The 19,022-nt window shown below is 45.0% G+C and overlaps 1 protein-coding gene across 3 annotated transcripts in view; it reads right to left on the bottom strand.

Moving 5' to 3' along the window:
- Positions 1-19,022, bottom strand: part of SMYD1 (SET and MYND domain containing 1) — a 43,521-nt gene that overhangs the window by 9,604 nt on the left and 14,895 nt on the right. Inside the window, exons 1-5 of one of the 3 annotated variants that reach the window (XM_056354128.1) lie at positions 17,357-17,578; positions 6,625-6,801; positions 5,730-5,943; positions 3,895-4,025; positions 1,964-2,002 (exon numbers count right to left, since the gene is read on the bottom strand). In XM_056354128.1, coding sequence (XP_056210103.1) covers positions 1,964-2,002; positions 3,895-4,025; positions 5,730-5,943; positions 6,625-6,801; positions 17,357-17,493 — 698 coding nt within the window. In that variant the 5' untranslated portion in view covers positions 17,494-17,578. Of the gene's footprint in view, positions 1-1,963; positions 2,003-3,894; positions 4,026-5,729; positions 5,944-6,624; positions 6,802-17,356; positions 17,579-19,022 lie in introns of those variants that run through there. The other 2 variants (XM_056354143.1, XM_056354135.1) reach the window with 2 other exon arrangements.

The following is a 19,022-nucleotide window of genomic DNA, read 5'->3' as shown; positions in this document are numbered from 1 at the left end:
AGTGACTCTAACCATGGTGAGAAATAATTCACTGCACTTGAGACCAGTGACCTTGGGCTCTCCACTCAGAACAGTTGGTTAAAGATATTTTTGCACCAGCCATACTTACAGGTTATCCCAACGAAGCCAGCCCCATGGTCTGAGCTCCCACCCTGCCACTGCACCGCAGTGTGGTGCATCAGTGCTGGGATTCCCTCACCATGAGCAGCGTGCCTTGATATCCTCCTGCTGAGCTCAAAGGTGTGTTTGATGTAAGTGCCTGCTATGAGATGGACCTGGGGGGGGACGGACACGACGACCTGCTGGCTCCCACCTGAACACAAGGTGCTGTAGATGGGACCCAATGAAGGTCTCACCAAAGGTATAGGTGTCATGGGACTCAAAGGTCTCACCAAGCGCATTAAAAATAAATCTTCTGGGGAGGACACAACTTTTTCTGTGTGAAGCAAAGGGAGTGTCATTCTCTTGTAATTCCCTTTTAAATTCCTTTTAATTCCTGCTACAAGCTCTGAGCGCCGAGGGCGTAGCTAAGTATTTTAGCTGTGCCAAAGCTGCTGTGAAAACTACTCTCAGGCTGATCTGGACCTTCTCTGGGTGTTAGATCGTATCAACAATATATATAATACAAAATTCATCACTAAACATGCCATCATCACAAAGGGCAGCTATTAGTTATGTTGCAACCCCAGGACACCACCAGCCAGAGAAAGGTGCAACCTGCTACTCCAGGAAAAAGTGCGTGAAAAAGAGTAATTGCCACCAGAAAGGCCTACATATCTGAACATTCCTGTTCACACTTAATGGGATCCTCATTAAAGTGAGTCATGCAACCAGAGAAGCAAAATCAAGCCTCTGACTTTCATGATGCCCCTGATAGCCTAAGCACCGTAGGTATACTTTAAGCAGCCATCCCTTGTGTGGAGGGGATTGATAGCATTTGGGATAAGCCTGGAAACACATGGCTTATTTTAAATGCTATAGTTAAAGAGACACTGTCAGCCAAGTGTACCCACCAAGCTTGTCCCATGCTCTTTCCCCAGTGTCTGCCCCAAGCAGACAGCCCCCAAGGACCGTGAAAGATGCACACACAGGCACAATGAGGGCCTGATACCTCAAAACTCAAATTGCCCCAAAATAGCAACTATTATGAGAAGTGAAACTCATTTGCCCCTTTTTATGGTCCTATCTATAATGTACCAAGGGTCAGTGTTGAAGAAAAGTACTTCAAAAGCATTTCATGTCTTATTTGAGGAGACTGCATGTTTGCTTGAAATTGAAGTTTAAAGACAACAGTGTCCCTTTAACAGGACTGACTATAATATACCAAGTGCAGTGAGCTAAGCAAAGAACTTTTTTTTGGCATATATTTTGGTGATTTCTTTAGTTTGGATCAGGTAACAGTGGCATCATTAACAGGTAAGACATTAATTAGGTATTATGAGAAAAAAGAATGAAACCTACATTTCATGGTACAGCTACTGTAGGCAACACGTTCAACGGGCACTGCTTGTTGCAAAAGAAACATGGACTATTTAGTATGTCAGTAACGCAGTCATTTCTCATCTCCTAATACGTAAGGTTTTATTTTGGGCTGCACAAGATTAGTGAGACCTTGTCCTGACTTTCATGCTCTTGCCGTAGTCAGGGGAGGAGAAATGAGAAGTGAAGGAGGGAAATACTGACAGGGAGGAAGCCAAGGTTGGGAAAGCAGAGCGGGAATTTGCTATGGGGGGAGACAGTCACAGTATTACCACTATTGTTTTAATTTACTACAAAATGCAGAGTTAAGTGAGGTGTGGGTTTAGTGGGGCTTTACACGGGAGAGGAGTGGAAGTTCAGAAAATGGGGAAAGTGAAATTTTCTGCAGAGAGAGCCCCTTGGGCTGTCTGCAGCTTTTCCATTAACACCAGGCATGAGGGGTATGGGGCAAGGGGGGAGGATAATGCTTTCAAGACTGACCCACCTCATCTGTGTGTGGAACATTGATCTTACAGCCTCATGACTGAAAGACAAAACAAACATCTGCAGTTTACACAGGTACAAGTACAACCAAAAAAAACCCACATGAGTAGACGGCGTAGGGCATATGGAAGACAAGGGGGTTCCCTGTGGCTGGCACATGTTTCACTGCATGAGAGCTTCACTTTTGCTATGCAGCTGCCATAACCAAATTGCCCATCACTGGGCCAGGGAGAACTTGGCAGAGAACTGTCCTGGCACTGTGATTTTAGGAGCATTCTTGGCTAGGGGGTGTGCAAAACGTGTTTGGCAGGCACAAGGGGGCTAGTTGTCCTGCACAGAAATGTCTCCACTGACATCAGTAGCCGTGCTCTCTAAAACACAGTTTGAAATAGAAATCAGACCAGGATATCATCAACGAGGACTGTGCTCTGTATGATGAGTTTAGTGGGTCCTCAAGTCCAGTATTTGCCTTGAGTGGCTTATAGAGAGTTCAGTTCCCACAACAGGGGATTACCATCAGGTTTCCACAGAAAGACAAGAAACCTTTATAATTTTCCTGGCCAGTAACCAGATGGTCAAGTTTAAAGTCAGTAACAGGATACATGTGGGAGCTTTGACAAGCTGCCAGGCAAACAAAATGCCATTCCTCTACTTACCACCCAGAAACTCAGACTTCAGGTTTGCTACCACTGCTAGTTACCTCCTCCACTTCCCAGGCTGGTTGGAGAGGCTATGGATCTGATCCAGGGCAACTGGATATCAGAGTACAGACTCAAATCTGACTTTGGATCAGACCCTATTTCCCACCAAGGCAATCATTCTAGTGTAGTTTTGTTTTCTGTTTGCTCGTTTACCAGCTGCTTGATAAATGCTGGTATAGTTTTATCAGGTAAAAGCAGCAGCAGTAACTGGAGTGCACAAACAATGCGTTAGTTAAAGAAGGGAGGCTGGGGGTTAACTTGCAGCTCTAAAGTTCGGTGAACACAGGAATTTGTAAAACCTTAGCAGAAAATTTGGATGAAATACGGTGGCTGTGCAGTTTGTGGCAAGCAGTTTCCCACAGTTAATGTCTTGCAGATGATGCAACTTGCTGCATCAGCAGCAGTTCCTATCTGTTCTGGCCTGGAGGCTGGGGAGAGCAGAGCAGCCCTCCTGTGGGCTGCCCCAGGCACTGAGAGCAGCAGCCTCTGCTCCCAGCTCTGTTCAAACAACCCTCCATTTCCCACTTAGTCTTTTTCAATTTCACAAGTCCCACAGAAGTTTTTTCTTACAGGATTTGGGTGGGAATGGGGAATGCCCAGCAGCTTAGGGCATCCCGCACTCACACATGACTCAGTTTGCAAATAACAGTCATAATTCTCATTAAGATCCCTTTGCTAAAGAGTTAATTGGTGATTAATAGAGATGGTACACTTCCACAAAATGAGGGTTGTATTAGGAATGGTTATAAACACATCAGCAAATAGTGATATAGGGCTGATTGCAAGCTTCTGTTATGAAAAATTTTTGGACTGTGGACTCCGTATAATCTTTAATAATTAACCGCAATTGTTCCTTAACTATTTATAAATAAAGCCTCAATATAAGGGGTGATCTGGGCAGCTGCTTAGTACTTTATCTACACACTTTGAGTCTGGTTTCAAAACTCACAGAAACCAGGGGAAAATTATTTGCTGGTTCACTGGATTTGAGGTCAAATTTGTATATTTGTTTAGTGCATCAGACAACAATTTTTAAAGTAAAAATAATGAGAGAGAAAACAGTTCATTTTTAGAAAGAAAATCCCAATTATTTTTTTTCCTGAGCTAGAGAAGGAAACAAGAATGAGTAGATTTGCTGGGGCAGAGATCTGACACCGTGGGGTTAGCACACTCTGCTGAGTTGCCCATTAAGGTGCATCCCCACTGCACCTGAGGAAAGAAATCCACTTACTTGCCGTTGTTGAAGATGACAGTACAGTTGGGCCAGCAGTCATGGTTGGCCTGGCAGAGGTTGGGGAAGATTCCCACACCAACAGCCTGCAGTCCTCTTTGGTCACTGAGGGTAAAGCCATTGCAGCTGATCTAATCCCAAAACAGGCAGGAAGAAGCATTAAAGGAGAAAAAGCTGAACTCGGCTGTATTCAGGATTTCTGAATTCCTGCTGATGCTTCAGAAGTGGTGTATCTCCAGCATCCCATCTCCCAGCTTCAAGGAGAAAGGAGTGCCTACATGACCACTGCAGAAGGCAGTTGTAGAAACAACAACTTTAGCTGGGATAAAACATCAGAAGAGAAGCAATGCAGGACTCATGCAGATGGACCAGCCCAGAGCAGAGCTGAGTAAATGTTGCAGATTATTTGCTGTTAATATTCATTTGGGATGTCTAAGATAAATTTGGGTTGACCATACATTGGTTTCCTTTATTTGCTTCCTGCCAGTAATTCAGAAAAAGGTCACAGGAAAATTAATTTGAGGCAATTCAAGCAGAGCATTGGCAGAAAGCAAAGTTCACACATATTAAAACAGGTATAAGATAGAAATTAACCTTGAGAGCTGCACTCAACCTGGTCACATTTTCTGGGTGGCCCACAGAGCTTGTAAAAACCAATTGCTATTGTTTGTTATGAGTTCCAAACAATTTTCAGAATGACTACTTTTGCATGACATACATGCCAAGAATTAATTATTACACTTTCCAACACAGTACCTTACTATCACATATGAATGGAACAGGTTTTAGTCACAAATATAAACAAAGGAACTATTTGCAAAGAGAAAATGTGATAGGATATACCAAAGGAAATTATTAACTCAGCTGCTAATTATTTTACCCTGTTAATTGTTTTATTTCCTTTCTTAACTGATTCTGTACTTTATCTGTACTTCCTTACTTCTGCATGGGCAAGCTATGCTGGTCACTAGTATACAGGTCCCCCTGCACCCAGTGGACTGGATTTCCTTTGTGGGGTGGGTACCAAGGGATGCTGTGTCCCCTTCCCATGCTAGGGCTGGCAAAGCCGGCTTCTCTGTGACACCAACCATCTGCAGAGCTAGGAGCAGAGCATGTGTCTCGTCTCAGCTCACCCTGGCCCCTTTGGCAGTGTTGCTAGCTGAGGGGTTAGTGCAGCCCAGGATACTCTGACTTGTACCAGGACTGGTGGCAGAGTAGCTCAGCCTGAACTGGCTTCTGGGAATTTCCCTCTCTGCTACACTGAGAACAAAAATTTGGAGTTAACAAGTTAGTAGATATTATTAAATACATTTAGTATAGTTTACCTATTTTTATTATAGATATACAATATATATATTTATATCATACATGTAAAAATCTAATGCTCATAATATATAATAGGCATTAATGTATATACTAAAACAGATCTGCTATATTCAAATATATTCTACGTATATCTAATAAAATATATTTAACTAGATTTTCTCAGTTCTCCCAAGTGCAGGGAGATGCCCAGTGGGATTTGTGATGACAATGCAGCACCTAAGGTTGAGCAAGCCACTTGCCTGCATGTTTAGACAAGTAAAATGTTTCAGACCTTGCCCTTGCTGTGCCTCAGTTTCCCCATGTCAGTGCAGAAGTGGTGCAGATGGAAATGGGCAATATTCAAACCACCTGCAGCAAATGCTGGTCTCAGCTATCCCAATCGCTACAGCCTCTTAAGAGCAAGAGAGGGATGAACTCAGCCATCCCCAACTCAGGCCAGCTGGAATCTCTCTCTGGGAAGCTGTCATTAAAAGCAGCCCCCCATTTATTCTCCCACCCATCTGACATACCACTCCGAATATGTGGGAGATATTCTGCATGCCAAACTGTTGGCTCTGGGGCGGCCAAAACTCCAGGAAGCTCTCCATGTCAGCACGGAGCTCCTTTTTCTCCTCCTCGCCAAAGCTGTCCACATGGTTCTGCAGGTCATCGATGGAGACCAGGCAGCCCTCTGCCAGCCCACTGCCTTCCCTCTCGATCTTCCACATGATGCGGGCAGCCAGCCTGGCCAGGAGAGAGCCCCAGATGTTAGCACCACCACCACCCACCACACGGAGAGGGACCAAAGGGCCATCAAAATTCATTTTATGGGTGGGAAACTGCACAGGCAAACAGACCAAGACAGGCTCAGCATTGGATGGCTGAGGGCTGGTTACTATTCATGGGCTTTTGAAGGAAGGGGAGATGCAGGGCTTTGCCCCAGCATCTACGTTCTCATCTGGAGAAGTTCTACAGACCACCCAGGTCCCCAGCCCTCCACAACAGCTCTCATTTCCCTGGGGATTCCTCTCATTTTCTTATGACAGAGCTGGGATGTGAAGCCAAATCAAAGACAAATTGGGGAAGAGCTCATCTCCTCTTCCACTCTTCCACCTACTCCACACTTTCCCACACCTCCTAAACTATCCCACATGGGTTTTCCTCACCACGTTCAGTTGCAGAGTTTTTGGAGCCCAGCACCAAAATAACACCAACCAGGAGCACAACTCCCTTGCACCCCAGATGCTCCTCCAGATCCCCATCCCTTCAGCTCAGGAATGCTTCTGGCCTTTCCCAAATGGTCTCCCACTTCCACCCTGCCCAAATCAGGCCGTCCAGCTCTTCCTTGCCACCCTCTGGAGGGATGCCTTGTCCTCTCCCACTGTCCCCAGGCTGCCAGCTCAGCCCCTAGGGGTCAGCTCTCACCTGATGTTTTCGGTGGGTGCTTTGCCATGCCTCTTGATGGCAGAGCACTCGTTTTTGTGGTTCAGCCAAGCCGCTCTCTGGCAGGTCCGGTCGCAGTAGTAGGCAAACTTGCACTGGCCACAGCGGTGGAGCCTCTCCTGCCGTTTGAAGCAGGTGTGACAGACAAGGTGCGTCAGGCTGGAAGGACAGAAGGACCCGTTGGCTCATACCTGAGTGAAGGGCCGGCTTCACCCAGCGAGGGTCCTGCCCTCTTCGTGTCCCTTGGCTCCCCCCAGTCACTAAGGATGGACCTCTCAAGTTTTTTTGGGAGAATGAAGATATATGCCACCCAGCTTAATCCTCGTGCACTTGTCCGGTGCTGTTACTTTTCTGTTTGGCTACGTCAAAAAGACAAATGTTTTGTTTCAAGAAGGACAGTAATAAAGCATTCCCCAGCTCTTGTCTGCAGCTCATCTGCTCCTCCTCAGCATTGCCACTGTTAATAGGATCTACAGTCTGTTTTCATTTTCTGTCTGGCCAACGCTGAAACACCAGCCACCCATTTGCTGAGCAGAAAGGAGATGCCTGATGAGTTTGTGGCTCAGGCAAGCATGAAGAAGAATGCGAAGACAAAGAGCCAGCCTGAGAGCTTCCCCTGCCTGCAAAGCCTATGAAGTTGGCTGAAGTGAACACCTCCCTGAGCACTAAGGCTCTCCTGGGCCGCACATGGACTAGGTCACAAAATGGAGCAGCAGCCACCACCATGCCCAAGAGACTTAAGAAAACATTGGGTAAGAGGGACAAAACAGGAGCACAGCTCTGAGCCATCCTAACTGCTCTCCCAAGTTTTCCTTAGGCACAGGCACACTGTAGGGATAAAAACATACAACAGAAATGAAGAACAATAGATTGAAGTGGTTGCATAGGGAAACTCTGTTTTGTGCTGCTTGAAACCAAGATATGTTTCCATGGATTAAAAAGCAGCTTTACTTGTCACTTCTTTTTGCCTCCAGGCTAAATGTGTTGCTGTAATGGAGTCATTACACTTGGCAATTGTGGCATTCTGTTGGAAATGGCATGAAGAAGCCAACAGAACATCCTCCATCGAGGTAGATCTCACCACAGAGTGTTTTACATCTCTTCCTCCTTCCTTCAGTTATGGCACATATCTCATGGCTGTCCACCATCAGCAGACAGCAGCACAGGGCCCCAGGCTGGGTGGTTTTGGGACTATCCTGGTCCCAGTGACTCCAGACAGATGCGCAACATGGATTAGTGAAGGTCTGAGTGACCAGGACAGGCTTCCAGCCACTCAGCAGATCCCCAGGCATGACTGCTGAGGGACAAGTGGATTTTCAGCTACTTGGGGATGGACACCAAACACCAAACAGCTGAACACAGAGGAAAGACAAACTCTCAAGAGCTCACAGGTGCACTGGCCAGGGAGTAATTTAAAATATTACAGGCTGGCTGTAATACCACATTTAGAGAGCAGTACTTGCGTTTATGAACACCATAAGATTTTACTAATAAATCCAGGTGATCTTTTGTCTTCACAAGGCTGTTATGTTGCTGAGCTGAGAACATCAATGATTTAGTGCTGGCCAGTGGTGCAGAATACACCACCGATGGGGGTGTCGTTAAGCATTGAAGATAATAAGCACAGTGCCTAATGTGAGAATGTGCTCTGCTCTCAGGGCATGAAGACCTCCCTGTTTAGTCCTGTGTCAGCTTTAGCAATGTGCTGTTTAGGCCACTTAAAGCTTTCCTGCAGATGGGCTAGTGACACACATTTCACCTCCAGATCCAAAAGTCTGACACGTTTTCCTCTGGTGCGGCAGCAGTAAGTGCTGCTCAGGAGTTATTCCTGCTCCTGGCTCTGCGGTTTAACTAGCTGAGAGGTTACTGTGAGTTAAGTGGTCATGGGATAACTGGGAAACATCTTCCAAAATGGGCAGGTTTCTTCTTTGTGGGGGTCAGAACAGGATTTCCAAGAAGCATCCTACAATTGTATGTATATAACCATAACAAAGGCCAGGGGAGGAATACATCAGAGGATGCTGATTGAAGAAGTCTAACTTCATGTCCTTGCCCTGAGTGCCCAGGGTCCCAGACCAAGGGGAAACCTCCCCCATGTGCCCCTTTCACATGTCCAGCTGCTTGCTCCTAGGACTTCATTCATTGGGAGAGGCTGAGACACTTTGATCTCCTGCCCAAACAACACTGGGACTTTCCCCTTCCTGCTAGAGAAGGATTTTCACTGCCTCATTTGGTGTCCCCAGCTGTCTGATTCTCCAGGCAACGGCCCACTTTACCTCTGCCTCCAGCCAGGCTCGACAGTACAGGAGAATTTAAATTTCCATTGCTTAGACACTGCTGGTCCCAGGAGGAAGGTTCTTCTCATTGCAAAAGCTCACTGACCACAGAGGCATCATTACCAAGGGAACATTATCATTTCCCACAGCTCATAGTGGGGAAATTGAGACACAAGGTAATAAAAAAATTATTGATGATGACATGAGGAAGATGTGCCACAGGCAGGAATCAGACCCACAGCCCCAGAGTCCCCAGACCCAAGACTGTCCTGCCTCTCCACTATACACATATATATATAAACATATGTATGCATATTTATATCTATCACAGTACATTTAAAATGCACTTTCATTCCTCTGGCAGTATTGTATGAGCTGCTGACACAATCCACCCTATGTCTTGGCTCTTGCAGGATGAAAAGGGCCATTGATTTAAAGCAGGACGACCTGCAGCAGCCAAAAACGAGGTTTGGAAAACAACAGTGAGCAGTGCTGGTGCAAGCCTGACACAAGCCAAGAACCTGGGATGGGGCAGGGGGGAGCCTGTGTCCGGGAAGGGGGATTGCATTCAGCTTCATTATATCAAATGAAAGAGCTAGGAGCTGGTGAGAAATGCAAGGCTGTGCTCTGTCAGCTGTCAGGGCAGGGGGGCAGAAAGATTACACTCCTTGTAAGGCAAAGGAGAGCCAGAGCGCTGATAAAACCTGCACTGTTACATCGTACCAGGAAGCACGGGGAGATATCTTCCACAGGGAATAGGGCTCCCTCCTGCTGCCTGCAGTTAAAGACACTTCATTGTAGAGAGGAATGACAGGTCAGAAGGGAATACAGTGCAGCAAAACCCAAATCCTCAAACAGGCGCTTGTCTCCCCTCAGCTTGCTCTCACAACAGAAAAATACTGAAATGGTGGCTTTGCATTTTGCTGTTTATCACATAGGGTGTCCAGAGTTTCCAAAGCAAATCCAGCTAGCAGAACTTACCGACAGCCCTAGAAAGCCCTCATTTCTGAGGAGATGCAGAAATGCACAAAAAAAAAGTTAAACAAGACTTTCCGAGAAAGCAAAGGAACAGTTCATGTGTATTAAAACTGCAGACACAATTACTCATAGGTAATCTGACTGGTAGATATAAAACATACTTCATCTCTCACAAAACCCTCACGGGATCCTTCATGCTCAGAAATGGTTTAAAAGAAGACTGGATTTATTGATTATGTGCATCACCAGGACTGCAGAAGCCTGGGCTCAACTCTTGGTGCAGTAAAGAAATTAGGAGACACAGGTATTTGAGATCTGTTGCCTAAATCTTCAACTAACACTGCCTAGGCACTGTCTCACCCTGCAAGCACCTAAATCCCCCATGTGCTCCTAGGCGGTTGTGCAAACTCCTGCTGTCTCAGAGGAGCTCAGAGCCGGACACCCCGAAAGGGCATGGCAAAGTGGGGCTCTCCCTTGGCCGCAGGGCTGGACCTTACACCAGGCTCTGATACCAACTGTCCTGGAGGTAAACAACACCAAGGACCAAAGGCTTGCAGTGGTCCACAGTGTCCCCTCTCACACGCTCTGCAATCGTTAAGGTCCCCCAAGGAGAGAGGGAGCAGCCTGAGGTTAAACCTCACAGGATAAGCCTGTGGAAATCACTGGTCTATAAAAACTTCTCTGTCTGTCTGAGACAGTGTATAACACAACCCAGAATGGCTCCGGACAGCCCAGACTCCCCCTCCCTGTAGAGACAGCAGCCCATGCCCATGTATCCGGGCACTGCACGGCCAGGCAGCACTGAAAGTTTATGGAACGAAACCTGGGTAGGTACCTTCTGGCGTGGCACCCACCCAGGAGCCCTGGGGGTTTGAACCCTCAGAGACTCAGTGCTCAGCTTTCTTCGCTTTAACATGGACAATACTGCTGCTTTCTGCTGTGCCTGCGTGCACCACAGCCTCTGGGGTGATCTCTGGCCACCCATTCACTGCTAAATTCCACAGACAATGTGAACTTCTTTTTTTCACCCTGCCCAAAAGCAGGATCTTCATTAGCACAGTGATGACCTCAGCCTCTTAAAGCCTTGCTAAGTCCGGGATTTAAGACTGACTTGAAGGCGGGTACCAGTGACTGACTTTCTGGGGAGCCTCAGGTTTCCTTGGCCTCTCCAAGTATCAGCAGAGCTGAACTCTCAGCTTCTCATGAGCAGTGATGTTACATAGATGAGATACACAGCTCCTGCTAATCCTGGACGTAGCTACAGTCACAAAAGCAATGATTCAATGTGCCAGCCAACAAATGCAAGAGGTGACAGAGCACTGTCAACTAAACCATGGCTCCCGCAAGCACAGCTCTCAGTGAAAAAAAGAAAGCTCTTGTGACTTCTTGGATTGGATTCAGATGGATTAAGATCTGTTGGACCTGCCAGGACAGAGGGCTGAGCACTGCCCCAGGAAATGTATTAACCTCATCTCTGAGACATGCACAATCCAAATATCTGCCAATCATTTCCCATCCAGCACCCACAGCATCTCATTCACTGATCTGGAAAAGGCACTTGAGATGGCTATAGTGCAAAGGAACAGAGGATTTAATCGAATAGATAATGAACATGGTGAGAAGCTCACAAACTATTTAATGTGAGTGTATTCTATTCTGTACATCATAGATGATACACCCCGGTGACCTAACTTACAGCTAAGTCCACCTGCTTCATTTTTATTGTTTGCTGGCTAGGCATCTCTCTCCTCAACATCCTACAGAGAACAGCATAAGAATAGCCTAAGATGTAGGCAAAGTCTACTTGGCTTTCAAAGCAGAGACTATAACACTTAATTAAATACAACAACCTAATGCACCTATTCTTTCAGCAGTGAAAGGAAAAGGAAGGTATTCAATAGCTGGCTTCTACTGAGGATACCTATAATGGTGAATTATTAGCACAAGAATAGTTTTGGTCCTTTAAAAGGGAGTTGGAGCTTAGTACTTTTATCTTTAAAATGTCAGGGATGACACATCCTAGTTTGCCTGATTTGAGTGGAGGATTTATTTCAGACTAATTTTAGACTATTTTATTTTTAGTCTTTCATTATAAGATTCCTCAGCCCCTTTTTAGAGTTGTGAGTGTGATTTTCTTTTAAAAAGGTAGGTTTTCTCCCAGTTTTATTTAAGCTTTTGAACAAATGAGATAATAATAAAAAAATCAAACCCCAGAAAATTTTAAACAACGAGAATATGATCACATTAGCTCCCAGGTTTTATTGGTATCAACTCAAAGAATTTGTTTCCATAATCTTTTCAGAGTCATACTGTTACAGAAAAATACGTGTTTCTAATATCCCTTGGTTGTCCCAGCTACAATAATGGAGCTCCCCCCATTTCCCTTGGAAAATGTTTAGGGCCTGCTTTATACATCAAAAAGAAGTGCAAAAATTGCATAATCTCAGGTTTGAGCAATTTGCAGATCACTGATCAAGCAGATTTTCCTGTGATCTTGTCTTTCTACCACACGACACTGCCTTGACTACTATCTCTCAAACCCCACGGGTTAAAGAGCAAACCTTCTTTTGATGAAGGTTGACAGGGATATATCAGGCATCCCCATGCCCGTAGGAAATGTAAACTCTTACAGGCTTGACAGCCAACTGACATGCCAGAGGAAAATGTCACATACTGTACATAGAGCCCAGGCAATAGGAACGCCATCACCCTGAAGGTGGCAGTGAGGAAAGGAGAACTGGGATTTTCAAGGGAAGAGGGAAGAGAGGATTAAACCCCAGCATGTAAGCAGAGCACTAGAGAAAGCTTCAGTGAGAGGTAAGGTCAACAGGGAATGCACAGGGGCTTTGCAAATCAGAAAACGACCCCAATGAAAGCAAAGAATCCCTTGAGAAGGTCTATTTCCAACCTTCTGCATCTATTTTAGGGCAAAGCAGGCCTGACACTGGTGTTTTCTGAGTGTTATTTCAGCTGATAACAGCAAGGCTGACTCAAACACAGATCAGAGTGTGTCTGTACTTTATCCCAAGAACAAAAAAACAGAGATCATACCGGGTTCTGCACCACTCTTCCATTAGTATTCACTGTCTCTCTGATCAGCTCGCTCTAGTTCAGGTAGAAGTAGCAGGCCTGATGCAGGAGTCAACTCCAGGTAACCACTGTGTTAAGCAAAAGGTCTATATTTGGGTTGGAAGAGACCTTTAAAGGTCAGCTAGTCCAAACCCCCTGCAATAAGCAGGGTTATCTTTGTGAGTCATACCCTGGGCTTAAAATCTAAGAAACCATGAGCCAGCTGATGTCTGTAGGAAGCTTCTCTAGCTTCGCTTTGAGTTCTGTGTACTTCTGGAGTAAAAGTCTCTGGCACTGGGTAAGAAACTGCCTCCCAGATGGCTATCATTGGGTTGAAGAGTACAAGCCCTCACCAGCCTTAATGACTTCAGGGACCTTCAGGGACTTCCAGTCTGCAGAATTAGACACCTAGATGTGCTCCTTTGTACTCTCAGTGTCTAAGCAGAGATTCTAACAAAACGGTGGGATCTGGAAAGTCATTCAGCTCACAAAGGTAGATGTCTGTATTCAGTGCTCGTTACTTATAAGGGGCACTTAGGACTTGATTCACTTGCCTGGACATAGGAGCCTAGTGTTATTTTAGACTCTGCAGGGACATGGATCTGTTCTGAGAGGAGCCCTGATTCTCATAAATCCTGTTTTGTACCTGTCAGCCCTAAGAGGATGCCTCAGACACCCTGGGGCATCTCAAATGACACTAAACACCTATGGCAACTGAATCCTGCCCTTAGCGCTACACAGACACTTATACCAGACCTTAGCTTTGGGTATCTTAATTTGCAAGCTGAGTCTCAAAGCATATTGCCAGACAAGCTACCACATCACCCTGTAGGCTGACCCAGTTAAATTAATGGGTCTTACTTGCTCAGAGTATGATGGCTGATTATAGATTTTTGTCAAAGAAAACATTTCTTCTTTTCCTAGCAAAATAAAATTCCCAATGCCTCATCAAACTCATCCTCCTTCTGAAAAACAGCAATTCACACACTGCTGCTGGGTGACAGTGCCTAAAGAAAGGCCTTTGCATCGTTTCAGTCCAAAACGTGGTATATCCACATTCCTGCTGTGAGCACCTAACACCAGCTGCCAAGGTGAGTTGTTCAGGCTCCCTAGGTCCCTGTACAGTTGGGGCAAAGAGGTTTGTTCTGATAGTTTCTCAGTCAGAAAAATAGGTTTCTGCTATGCAACAGCCCTCTGGTGGGGTTTCTCACTTACACGCCTGAAGTTAAACACCTAGAGCAGACAATGCAAATTTTTCATTTCATAACTATGTTCTTTACTAGGTCGAATGATGATCAGTTTTTATGGGGCTCCCTCCTTTTCTGAACAGTAGGACCTCCCATCTCTTGACAGCTTTGTGCCCAGGCACAAACACAAGCTGCTTTCCATCCTGTAGTACGACCAAACCAACAAAACCATATTGTATCTTTGGAAAGCAGCTCCTACTAATCTGAAAAAGAGACCCTCGCTTCACCTGCTGTGTTGCCATATCACATGCAGTCATGCAGAAGATCGCAGTGTGGCCACTTACAGTACGATTGCTATCCATATACATAACATACAGAACTTGATTTCAACAGCAAAATCAGGGGCAGGATTTCAGGGGCTCAGCATCCACACTGGGCCCAGACTTCCCAAAGGACTGAGCTCTTCGAAGGGCTGCAAAGTACAGACCAACTCTGCAATCTAGCGCTTCTATGGTTGCCTTTATAAACAAAGCTGAGCTTTGTGGAAAATCTGGTCACATATTTAATAGGACCTGAGCTAAAAAATTAAACCCACCAATCAGTCATACTTGAATCCACTCTCCATAGCACACATATACGCTGCTTTCAGCAAGTGATGAAGATGCTGAGTTGAATTTGGATGAGGGACTCTGGACTTCAGGTTTCCCAATGCAGGGTGAGACCCTTTCTAAGAATGTAGACTCAACACCAATTTTAGGACATACACATATGTGTTTGTGGGCAAGGAAACACAAAAACTTCTTCACTGGACTACATCCACGCAGAGGCAATAGCAGTGTGGATTTGTTCTTGCAGGTTCTACAAGGATCCACGCTACCCTTCTTCGATAACTATCAGTTCAGTGGGGCTTTATACAATTGAATGCTCTGGGATAGTGGTAGAAGGTACCTTCAAAAACAAAGCACTGTGTGTGTAGGAAAAACATCAGGGCAGTTTTCGAAAGAAAAATGTATGTTTCCATTACATCTCAGGCCCAGCCAAGCACTAACCAACAAGCATTTAGTTGCCACCACCTGCTTCAGAGATTTTCGGAATGTATTTTTCCAAATGTGTGATGTGTATGAAGTGCTTTGGGGTGAAATCTGTCACGGGAGCATCAGAGTTCATTATCATTGCAAAGCAGCGTGAAGAAGAATCAGAGAAACAAGAATGACTGAAGCCATCCCCGTCCTCTCTGGTCGCAGAGAAGGGATGCATTTATCTTCCGTACTTGCTGCTTAATGTCTGGACCTGCCCTCTGGGACCTAAACAAATCCAGCCTGGGGAGGGAGGGAAGTACATCTCTCCCCATCCGAGTTTTTCCATTGGAAGCCTAAGCCTAAGACACAGTCTGCAGTCTAAGAGCCAAGTGGTGGTGATAGTTTCTCCCCTTATCTCACATTACACAAATGACATTTGAAAATGCAGTGAAGTTGTAGCTCTTCAACACAGGCAGCTCTACTCTATGCATGATGCTCACAACATTTTACATAGAAGAAAAAATAAATTCTCAACCAGCAAACAAAAGTCAAAATGTTTGCAATGGCTTAAAAGATAATTAGTATTTTTAATAAGGCATATGGGAGAAATAATTGTCCATAGCTAGTTCTGCAGCAAACAGTATTACAGCAAGATTCCAGCTAGTGACACAAGTGAAAGTTAAGTAAGAGCTAAAAGGACATATCAAGGAGAGATGGTTTTGTCACTAGCTACAGTAACTGAGCTCAGGATCAAGAATTCAAGAAATTAAAATTTTAGAATTAAATTACATTTTTAATGTGAGCTTTTGTGATGACATATTAAAATAAAAACTAAAAAGTGTCATTGCTGCTATTGTGAAGACTCATAAACACATTTACCCACTGACAGTATAAGGGCACCGAAAAAGTGAAAGAAAGACACAAAAACCCCTTATTTCCTGCTCTGTCCATTTAATCCCCAATTCTCTGCTATTGCCACATCACACACTAGCACAACAGCTTCAGCTACAAAATGACCAAGATTAAAACAGCAGCATGAGCTCTGCTTGTGTCCCAGGCTTTGTAAAGGGAGCTGATTTGATCAGAGAAAGCTCAGCTAAGCAGAATCACTCACCACCTTATTTAGTGTGCAGAATATTCCCTAAAGTCACTGGCAGTTTGGGGCAAAAAATTCAGTCTCGGGACTCACCATGATGCCGTTGAAGAGTGCTCACAAATTTCCTAAGCCCAGAATGAAACCTTCAGCTGGCATCTAACTCCTCGGTCTAAAGTTATGGGCCAAATTCTGTTCTCAGCACATTGTAAGACTAAAAAAATAATAATCCATTAATATCTGAAGGCTTTCTTCTAGATTTATCCCATAGCAGATTAACATAGAAATTGGTTCTTTATGTCCTTTAGCTATTGGGGTATTTAAGTGAAACTTCCACTGATTTGAAGGGCAGAAGTGGGCACCTACCAGCCTCACTGGCAGCACAAGTTGATCGGATGTTGCTCATCGTTGAAACAAGCAGCAGAAAAGAAAAATACATTTGCACCAGAATTCAGTTTCTGGCTACATCAGTGTGAACAAAAATTTAAACCCAGTCTCATGCAACCGTGAAAGCTGAAATTCTCCTTCAGTTAACTGTGCTAGCTATAAATACATGATCACTTTAACAGAGACAGTAGCGCTCACAGATCCCCACCAGCTTCTAGTTTGAAGGCAGCGGGCAATGAAGCTGTGTGTACAGCTGGGAGGTGGTACACATCAGCAGAGCACAAAGTAACTCACTTTTATCACACATTATACATTGGAGGCTTCGGCAAAGTCAGTTTGAGATTGCTGTACCTTAATTACACTAATTCTTGGCAGTTCATCAGAGTGTAACATGGGTCCAGTATTGTGAGGCATGGAATACACACAACTTTCACCGCATTTGGTGAAAGCTGGCAGCACCGAGCACCTTGCAAGAGCACATCCTGGAAGCAGATTGCACCATATTAAAAGTAAAAAAATGATTTGAGCCCTGGGAAGCACATTCATTGTAAGTTGTGAATGTGTCTTTACAGAAGTGCTTCTGACTTCCCTTCGCACCCTTCTCTGACGTTGTCCAGATGTTTTCAAACTTCTACCCACCCAGCCAGATGAAATTTTGCATCAAGACTACTTCTGGTCCGTGTTTTAAAAGTGCTTTTCTCTTACCTATCAAAAACCACGGCTGCATAGGCTGGCTCTGCAAAGATGACATCCCCAGGCAAGAATTCCTTCCGGGCTTTCAAGCCCCTGCCTTTGCCTTCAGACGTGAACACTTCGACTGACTCCATTTCCCCTTTGGTCATCCCAGGGACCCCAAGGCTTGGGAGGTGGGTATCTCAGAGCGAGCCAAATCTCCCGTCACTCCTGTCAACTTCGACTTGCTGCAAGACCACGCTTATAAAAGGGTTGGCCTCCCTCCACCCCCCGGAGCACTGTTTCCCATAGGAGGGCCAGGGGGTGGGAGCAGGAGAGGCAGGAGGTGCCGACCCATGCAGGGAAGGCACAGGGCTGGGACTTCTGCTTCAGACTCGATGATCTTAAAGGTCTTTTCCAACCTAAATGGTTCTATGATCCTATGGTTAAGAAACTCCACTCCAAAAGGCACTTTTGGAATTGTTTCTCCCAGCCACAAGCAGTTGTATATGTTATGACTTGGATTAATTTATACTCTCCCGCTGGAGAGAGAATGTATTCTTTTTGCAGGGTATTTTTAGCAACCACATGCTTCTGTCTCTCAGGAAGCAACAGCTGAGACAGTGGGACAGGGAAGGCTGGTATGCATATTTCTGACCCCTTCCACTGTCATCTGTTTTTTTCCAGAAATTAAACAATGCTGCTTTATTTTTACCCTCTAGGAGATGGACAGCATATTTAGAGGCAGAGATAACAGTGAAACACATGCCTTGAAATTCTCAGCATCCCCTGTCACCACTGGAGCCTGAAAAACTGGGGTCAGTTCCCAAATGCCAGCAGCAGCGTGTGCACGGAGCAGCATAGGAGGAGTTGGAAGGACAGCACTGGTTCAGCACAGGCTACAGAAGCAAGCAGGACATCTTGGATACTCATACTATTTTGGATGCACTAAACATCTTTGAAACAGCACTGCATTTGAGGAGAAGATGACAACACAGGACTGCTCAGCATCTTCTGCTAAAAGCTTCTGGCAATATTCCTTGCGTGCTAATGAAGTATGGTATCATGCTTCAGCACAAATATCCTGTGTTATAGTTTGCTCGCGTGTGCCAAGCACAAACAGTATCAATCCACAACTCCATAAATTCAGTGTGATCCAGGTGCTCATGTGATTATGAACAATCTTCCCCAAACAACCAGACACTTCCACTTGTCCTGAAGCAGGCCAGAGCCATCACAGAGCCATCAGCACAAACCTCCCAGTGTTTACACTGCGCAGCATAGAAAAGTCACTACAGGAAATTAGCCTCTGTAGTGGGACCTTATTACAATTTTATTACAATATTACTACTACAATCAATCACAATTTTAATTGCAATGCTCTGCTGCTGTGATCCATGATGTCAGGATGCTCTGATCTCACCTGTTACGCATTAAGTGCCTTTTAGATACATATATTTGCCAGCAGTACTTCAGCACCTCAAAATTAAGTGCTAATTTTTTTAGGAAAAAAAAGACACAATTTGGACTGTCATTAATCACACTAAACACTGTTTCTGATCCCCAGATAACAAAGACTATAGAACAGAATAGGATAAGATAACAAATAATGTAATTATAACAAGTATCTCTTTTCCTAGTAGCCAACTAAAACCAACAGATCAAAGTCCTTCTAGGACAGAGTTACAAGAGACCAGGT

This window comes from Falco biarmicus, chromosome 1 (assembly GCF_023638135.1).
Source record: "Falco biarmicus isolate bFalBia1 chromosome 1, bFalBia1.pri, whole genome shotgun sequence".
NCBI classification, from domain to species: Eukaryota; Metazoa; Chordata; class Aves; order Falconiformes; family Falconidae; genus Falco; species Falco biarmicus.
Note: the sequence above shows the minus strand (reverse complement) of the source record. Positions and strands in the feature narration are given on the sequence as shown.